The sequence below is a fragment of the Hemiscyllium ocellatum genome, chromosome 5 (genome assembly GCF_020745735.1).
Source record: "Hemiscyllium ocellatum isolate sHemOce1 chromosome 5, sHemOce1.pat.X.cur, whole genome shotgun sequence".
Taxonomy (NCBI): domain Eukaryota; kingdom Metazoa; phylum Chordata; class Chondrichthyes; order Orectolobiformes; family Hemiscylliidae; genus Hemiscyllium; species Hemiscyllium ocellatum.
This window is the reverse complement of record NC_083405.1, coordinates 65396552-65404222: the sequence shown is the minus strand read 5'-3', so window position 1 is coordinate 65404222 and position 7671 is coordinate 65396552. Positions and strand designations below refer to the sequence as shown.

Here is a 7671-nt window from a genome sequence, read left to right as displayed (position 1 = left end):
AAATTAAAACAATATTTTCTCACATTTCATATTGATATAGCACATATACATTTATAATACATTGTACACTATTAGATATAAGTAAAAGTGCAAAAGATCAGTTGACTTAATTTTAGATAAGAAAAGTTATAAAATTATTATATTATGATAATAACATGCTTACTGATTGTTAGACACATAACTATTGGTATAACAAGATAATTTCTAACAAGCAACAAAACCTTCCTTTTAACTTTACAGTACATATTAGTGCTGGAACTATGATTTAATAATACTGTTTTAAAATCATATTAGAATAGGCATTCTACCAAATTAATATTTTTACACAAATTTTGTACTGGCTATTGAATATTACATTTTAAAGTTTTCTCAATGCAACTTGGAGATATTAACAATATACAGTCAGACCCCATTATTACAAACCCACGGGGAATGGCCAAGTAGTTCTCCTCATTGGGACTTCATTCTATCGAGGGTTGAGCTGACTTTATTCCTTTACCACAGACACAGCTGCTGCACTGGGTTTTCCAACTGTCGCACATGAGCTGGAACCATGCCTGGTGATGTCATTGCGCACTTCCTGTGAGTGTCAAAACAATGACTACTGACCAGCTCATAATAATGGGGTAAAACCATTGCAAATGTGGGAGTTGAGCTGTAAATCATTGAGAAACAGTTGCTGGTTTGCTTGATTTTAACAGGGGTTGAACACTATATGCTGTAACAGAAAGGAAATTGTTCTAATGGAAGGTTTGTAATAACCAAGTTCACTACAAAGAGGTTTGACTGTATGATTTCTAATCTAAACTTAAAGAACAGTATTAATCTTAAAATATCAATCAATATTTAACTAGTAATTACTTATTTTTAAATCAGTACTTTCCTCAAAGATTGGGACTGCATTTTGTTAAATAACTTCATGTTTACAAAAGAAAGATAATTTGTTGTAATTTATGATTTTCTCCTATGTTCCTGCTGCACGAATCTGTGCACTTACAGGTTTTTTCAAAAATCTATTTGCTTTCCAAAATATTTTGGAAAAAGGAATCATACAGATTATTAATTGTAGGAAATCCACTTCTAGGAGAATAGAACTTAAGAGCAGAGATGTTGGTATAAAACGTTTGTCTTCCTGATTATATTTGAAACCTGAGACCATTGAGATTTTGCTGGCAAAATGGGCATCTTCTTCCTTTTTGATCCCAAACTGTCCTCATACAGCCATCTGTTTTGTCAGAAAGGCCCTGGATCACGACTCCATATAATATCCATTGAGGGTCATTATGGTGCTTTAAAAAGTGCAACACTTTCCTTTCTCCTAAAATGCACTATTTTCACCTGTTGGTGTATGTTCTGTGAGCATTAACAAAATTGAGTCATAACCCCTTCTTCCAAGTCAGAAAGAGCTTGAGATTGATGTAGAGCAACATCATTGCAGCATTTTCTTCATACTTTTAACACGCTTAACACTTTGCTGGCAACAAAAGGATTCTTTGCTTGGGAGGGTACCCCACAACGTGAATGTCAGAAGCCTACACTCCAAGAACTATTAGGGGTCACTATGGCACTGATTTGTTTTTTTTTGCTGGAGATTCATGTAAACATTCCACAGACAACCTGGTATATCACAGACAAAAGCACATAGCTTTTTCATCAAGATGAGCAGTTTATCTTTTTTGAGACAAATGCTGCATCAAAAGCTCAGGAAGTTATTGGTTTTGCTTCAGTTGCTAGTTTCCTAAGATGTGGAGGAGCCATTGTTGAAGTGGGGTGGACAAAGCTAAAAATCACACAACACCAGGTTATAGTCCAACAGGTTTATTTGACATTACTAGCTTTCGGACCATTGCTCCTTCATCTGGTAGCTGTGGAACAGGATCATAAGATACAGAATTAATAGTGAAAGATTACAGTGTCATGCATGTAATTAATACGGTAGATTGAACAAACTTTGATTGCTGTTAAGTCTTTCATCTTTTAGAATGGGTTGCAGGTTTTGGTTCGCTAATATGTAAAACCAAGAACTTCTTTCAAATTGCATTCTCAAGCTAGCAGGATTATTGTTATGGGTGATTTCAATGTTCCCAATATCGACTGGAACCTCCTAAGTGCTGATGGTTTGGATGGAGCCGATTTTGTCAGGTGTGTCCAGGAGGGTTTCCTTACTTAGTATGTAGACAGGCAGACGAGGGGAGAGGCCATTTTGGATTTGGTGCTCAGCAATGAGCCAGGACAGGTGTCAGATCTCGTGGTGGGAGAGCACTGTAGTGACAGTGATCAAAACTGCCTTACATTTAGCATAGCCTTGGAGAGTGAAAGGAGTAGTTACCGAGGGAAGATATTTAATTGGGGAAAAGGAAATTACAATGCTATCAGACAGGAGTTGGGAAGTACAGACTGGGAGCATTTGTTCCACAAAAAGGGCACAGCAAACATGTGGAGACTGGAGCAGTTGTTGCGAGTGATGGTCAAATTTGTTCCTCTGAGACGGGTAAGGAGGGGTAAGATTAAGGAACCTTGGATGATGAGAACAGAGGAGCTACTCATCAAAAGGAAGAAAACAGCTTATGTAAGGTTGAGGAAGCAAGGATCTAGCACAGCTTTAGAGGACTACAGGCTTGCTAGAAAGGAGCTCAGAAAGGGACTGAAGAGAGCCAGGAGGGGGGATGAAAAAGGCTTGGCAAGAAGGATTAGGGAGAACCCAAAGGCATTTTATTCATATGTAAGGAATAAGAGAATGATCAGGCAGAAGGTAGGGCTGATCAGGGATAGCAGAGGGAACTTGTGCGTGGAGTCTGAGCAGATAGGGGAAACCAAAATGAGTTTTTTTGCTTCAGTTTTCACTAAGGAAAGGGAACTTGTTGTAAATGAAAACTTAGAGGAGCTGGGATACTTCTTGACCAGATCAAGATTGATGAAGTTGATGTGCTGGAAACTTTGGAAAACATTAAGATTGATAGGTCCCCAGGGCCAGACCAGACTTATCCAAGGCTGCCATGGGAAGTGAGAAAGGAGGTTGCTAAGCCACTGGCAAGGATATTTGCCTCCTCACTCTCCATGGGAGTCATACCGGAGGATTGGAAGGAGGTGAATGTTGTTCCTCTTTTCAAGATGGGAAATAGGGAAATCACTAGCAATTACAGACCAGTCAGTCCACATCTGTGGTCAGCAAAGTAAAGGAAAGAATTCTGAGGGATAGGATTTATGATGATTTGGCAAAGCATGATGTGATTAAAGGCAGTCAGCATGGCTTTGTGAGGGACAGCTCATGCCTCACAAATCATATTGAGTTCTTTGAGGAGATGTCAAGACAGGTTTGCAAAGGTCAAGCAGCGGATATGGCGTATCTGGACTTCAATAAGGCATTTGATGAGGTTCCCCATGGTAGACTCATTCATAAAGTCAGGAAGTATGGGATATAGGGAGATTGGCTATCTGGTTTCAGAATTGGTTGGCTGACAGATGACAGGGAATGGTTGTAGATGGAAAGTATTCTGCCTAGAAGTCAGTATTGAGTGGGGTCCCACAGGGCTGTGTTCTTGGGCCTCTGCTCTTTGTAGTTTTTATAAATGAATTGGATGAGGAGGTTGAGAGGTGGGTTAGTAAATTTGCAGATGACACAAAGGTTGGAGTTGTCATCAATAGTATAGAGGGCTACTGTAGACTGCAGCACAACATAGAAAGGATGCAGAGCTGGGCTAGAAATGGCAGATGGAGGAACAAAGGGATCTGGGTGTGCAAGTACATAGATCCCTCAAAGTTGCCATCGAAGTGAACAGGGTTGTTAAGAAAGCATATGGTGTTTTGGCTTTCATTAACAGGGAGATCGAGTTTAAGAGCCGTGAGGTTTTACTACAGCTCTACAAGTCCCTGGTGAGACCACACTTGGAAAATTATGTCCAGTTCTGGTTGCCCTACTATAGGAAAGATACAGAGGCTTTGGAGAGGCTGCAAAGAAGGTTTACCAGGAGGCTGCCTGGACTGGAGGGCTTGTTTTGTGAAGAAAGGTTGAATAAGCTCAGACATTTCTCTCTGGAGAGAAGGAGGAAGAGAGGAGACCTGATTGAGGTGTACAAAATAATGAGTGGAATAGATGGAGAATGAGTGCGTGTGAGGTTGTGTGTTTGCATGTGTGTGCCTCTCGTGGGGTGTACTTGCGTGTGTGTCTGAGAGAGAGCGTGTGTATGAGAGAGGGTCTGCATGAGTGTGTGAATATGTAAGAGTGTGCATGTATGTGCATGTGTGTGAGAATGTGTAGTGTAGTGGGGTGTAGTAGAGTGACATGAATCCAAGATCCCAGTTGAGGCCATCCTCATGGATACTGAACTTGACTATCAGCCTCTGCTCTACCATTCTGCATTGTTGCATATCTCAAAGTCCACTTTGCAGGATGGTCACCCGAAGATCCAAGGCCGAATGTCCCTGATTGCTGAAGTGTTTCCCAACTGGGCGGAATACCTCTGTCTGGCGATTGTTGCGCGGTGTCCATTCATCATGTTGTAGCGTCTGCTTGGTCTTGCCAATGTACCATGCCTCGGGGCATCCTTGCCTGCCGTGTATGAGATAGATAATGTTGACCAAGTTAAGTGAGTACCTGCCGTGTACATGTCCCCATGTGTAATGGTAGTATCCATGTTGACACTCTGACATGTCTTGCAGTAGTTGCCCCGACAGGGTTGTGTGATATTGTGGTTGATGTTGTCCTGAGGCTGCAGAGTTTGCTGTGCACAATGACCTGTTTAAGGTTTGGCAGTTGTTTAAAGGCGAGACATGAAGGCGTGAGGAAGGTCTTGGCAAGGCGCTCATCCTCGTCAAAAATGTGTTGTAGACTGCGAAGAACATGATGTAGTTTCTTCACTCCTGGGAAGTACTGGATAATGAAGGGTACCCTATCAGTCAGATCCTGTGTCTGTCTCTGAGGAGGTCATTACGGTTTCTCACTGTGGCACATCGGAGCTGGTGATCAATGAGCTGAGCATCGTACCCTGTTCTTATGATAGTGACCTTTAGCACCTTCTATTAATGAACCAAAACCTGCAACCCATTCTAAAATATGAAATACTTAACAGCAATCTAAGTTTGTTCAATACATCGTATCAGTTGCATGCATGACACTGTGATCTTTTGCTATAAATTCTGTGGCTTATATGATCCTGCTCCACAGCTATCTGATGAAGCAGCAACACTCTGAAAGCTAGTACTTCCAAATAAATCCATTGGACTATAACCTGGTGTTGTGTGATTTTTTTAAACTAGTTTCCTCAGGTTTAAGGGATGGTGGTCTGCCCATGTGAAAATAAGGACTTCTACATAAACTGCAGAGCAATATATTAAAGGTTAATCAAGGAAGCCTCATCTTGGATAGTGAACAGAAGGAGGAAGAATTTCAGCAGAAAGATGAGAATAAAGAGGAAGATTCATAGGTGAGACCTTAAAGAAAGGGTAGAAAGCATTGTCATTGAGGGTATTACTAATGAATGCAGGAAACCTCATGGCCAGAGACCTTCAGTACAATGGCACTTTGCATGGCACTTTCCTGAGTGTGAAGGCTGAAATCAGAATCGAATGTTGGAGACATCAAGGGAAGGGCATTGGAAATTCTTTCTTGCAATCATAAATGTGGATTCTTCTCAAAATTAACTGAAAGTAGTATGGATATTAAAGCTGCTTCTGAGTTGCAGGATTTCTTGTATAATTCTTATGGTCTTTATATTTCATACTGGATTCTCCTGTCAGGGACACAGACAGGAGATTTTGTGGCAGGGAGCTTGAATCTAGGATAGTATAGATAAAAACCGAAAGAACTGCAGATGTTGGAAATCAAAAACAAAAACTGAAATTGCTGAAAAAGTTAAGCAGGTCTAGCTGCAAGTGTGGAAAAAAAGCAGAGTTAAAGTTTTGTGTTCTGTGATCGTTCATCAGAACTCTGAGGAAGTTCTGCGGATAGTATGTTGCTTTCTCAGTGCCAGGATTAAGGACATTCAGTTGAAGCATATTGTCAAAAGGGAGAGTGAAAAGTTGAGAGTTGTACACATTAGTGAGAAATACATAGTTGGGAAAAGAGCTAAAGCATGCAGGGTGAATATAAGAGGTTAGGTAGAAGGTTAAAAACAGAACATCAAATGTACTTCCGGTGCCAGGTTCTGATGAGGGAAGGAATAAAAGAATAAGAGAGATAAATCAATGGCTGAAGAGGTGGTGCAATGTGCAGGGATTCAGTTTCTTGGATCATTGGGATCACTTCTGAGACAGAAAAGACCAGTTCATAAAGGATTGGTTTAAACTGGAAAGGGACGAATTTCCTGGTGGGGAGATTCCCTAGCTCTATTTTGGGATCCTGTAAACTCTTAGAGTGATAGGTGGGGGCTTCGTAAGTAACAGCAAAAATAGAAAGATGAGGATGATTCTGAAAAGTGCAAGTTAATTAGAAAAGACAGACAAGAGCAAGTCAGATAATGAAGTAAATCTGAAGAATTAAACTGCATTTATTTCAGTGCAAGAGGTCTACAGGTAAGGCTGATGAACTCAGAGTGGGTATGGGAACATGGGACTCAGACATCATAGCTATTACAGAAACATGGTCGAGGGAAGGACTGGACTGTTAGCTCAATGTTCAGAGTTTTAGATGTTCTAGGAAGGATAGAAAGAGGGGAAAGAGAAGGAGGGGTGTTGCATTTTTGATTAAGGAAAACATTACTTCAGTAATTAGAGAAGATAATTCTGAGGGGACATTTTCTGAAAATATATGGTTTGAAATTAGAAATACGAAAGGGATGATCACTTTGATGAGATTGTACTACAGGCTGCCCAATAGTCAGAGCGAAATTGAGAAGTAAATATTTGGAGAGATCTCAAATAAATGTAAGAATAATAAGGTTGTCATAGTAGGGGATTTTAATTTTTCAAACAATTACTGGGACAGCCATAGTGTTAAAGGTTTAGATGGTGAAGAATTTCTTAAATGTGTTCAAGAAAATTTTCTTTATCAATACTATCTACTAGAGAAGGAGTAAAACTTGACCTTCTCTTTGGAAATAAGACAGGGCAAGTGACCAAAGTGTTAGTAAGGGAACATTTTGGGACTAATGATCATAATACTATAAGTTTCAAAATGGTGATGGAAAAGAATAAGTCTTCCATAAAAGTTAAATTTCTTAATTGGAGTAAGGCAAAATTTAAGGGTATGAAACAAGAATTTGCAAAAATTGATTGGAATAGGTAAAGGGATGACTGACAAGTGGGATACCTTCAAAAATGCGATAACAAGAGGTCATAGGCATTATGTTCCTGTTAGAGTGAAAGGTAAGGCTGGGGAGATTAGGGAACAATGGAAGATTAAAGATATTGAGTTTCTAGTCAAGAATAAAAAGGAATCACATATTAGATGTAGACAACTAGAATGAACTGAATCTCTTGAAGTGCATAAAGGGCGTAGAGGCATTCTTAAGAAGGAACAGGAAGGCAAAGAGGGGATATGAGATAAACTTGGCAGATAAGATAATCCAAAAAGATTCTACAAATAAATTAAGAGCAAGAGAATAATGAGAGAGAGTAGGATCATTTAAGGGTTAATGAGGTCACCTTTGTGTTGAACCTCAGCAGCTGGGAGAAATATTAAGTGAATATTTTACTATTGAGACAGAAATGGAAGCTGGAGAACTCAGAGAAATA

At 39.9% G+C, this 7671-nt stretch overlaps 1 protein-coding gene across 2 annotated transcripts in view; it reads right to left on the bottom strand.

Moving 5' to 3' along the window:
- Positions 1-366: 366 nt before the first annotated feature.
- zgc:110045 (uncharacterized protein LOC664755 homolog) overlaps positions 367-7671 on the bottom strand; it is a 233645-nt gene continuing 226340 nt past the window's right edge. The window contains exon 13 of one of the 2 annotated variants that reach the window (XM_060825478.1): positions 367-580. In XM_060825478.1, the coding sequence (XP_060681461.1) occupies positions 496-580 (85 nt within the window). In that variant the 3' untranslated portion in view covers positions 367-495. Of the gene's footprint in view, positions 581-645; positions 719-7671 lie in introns of those variants that run through there. The other variant, XM_060825480.1, reaches the window with a different exon arrangement.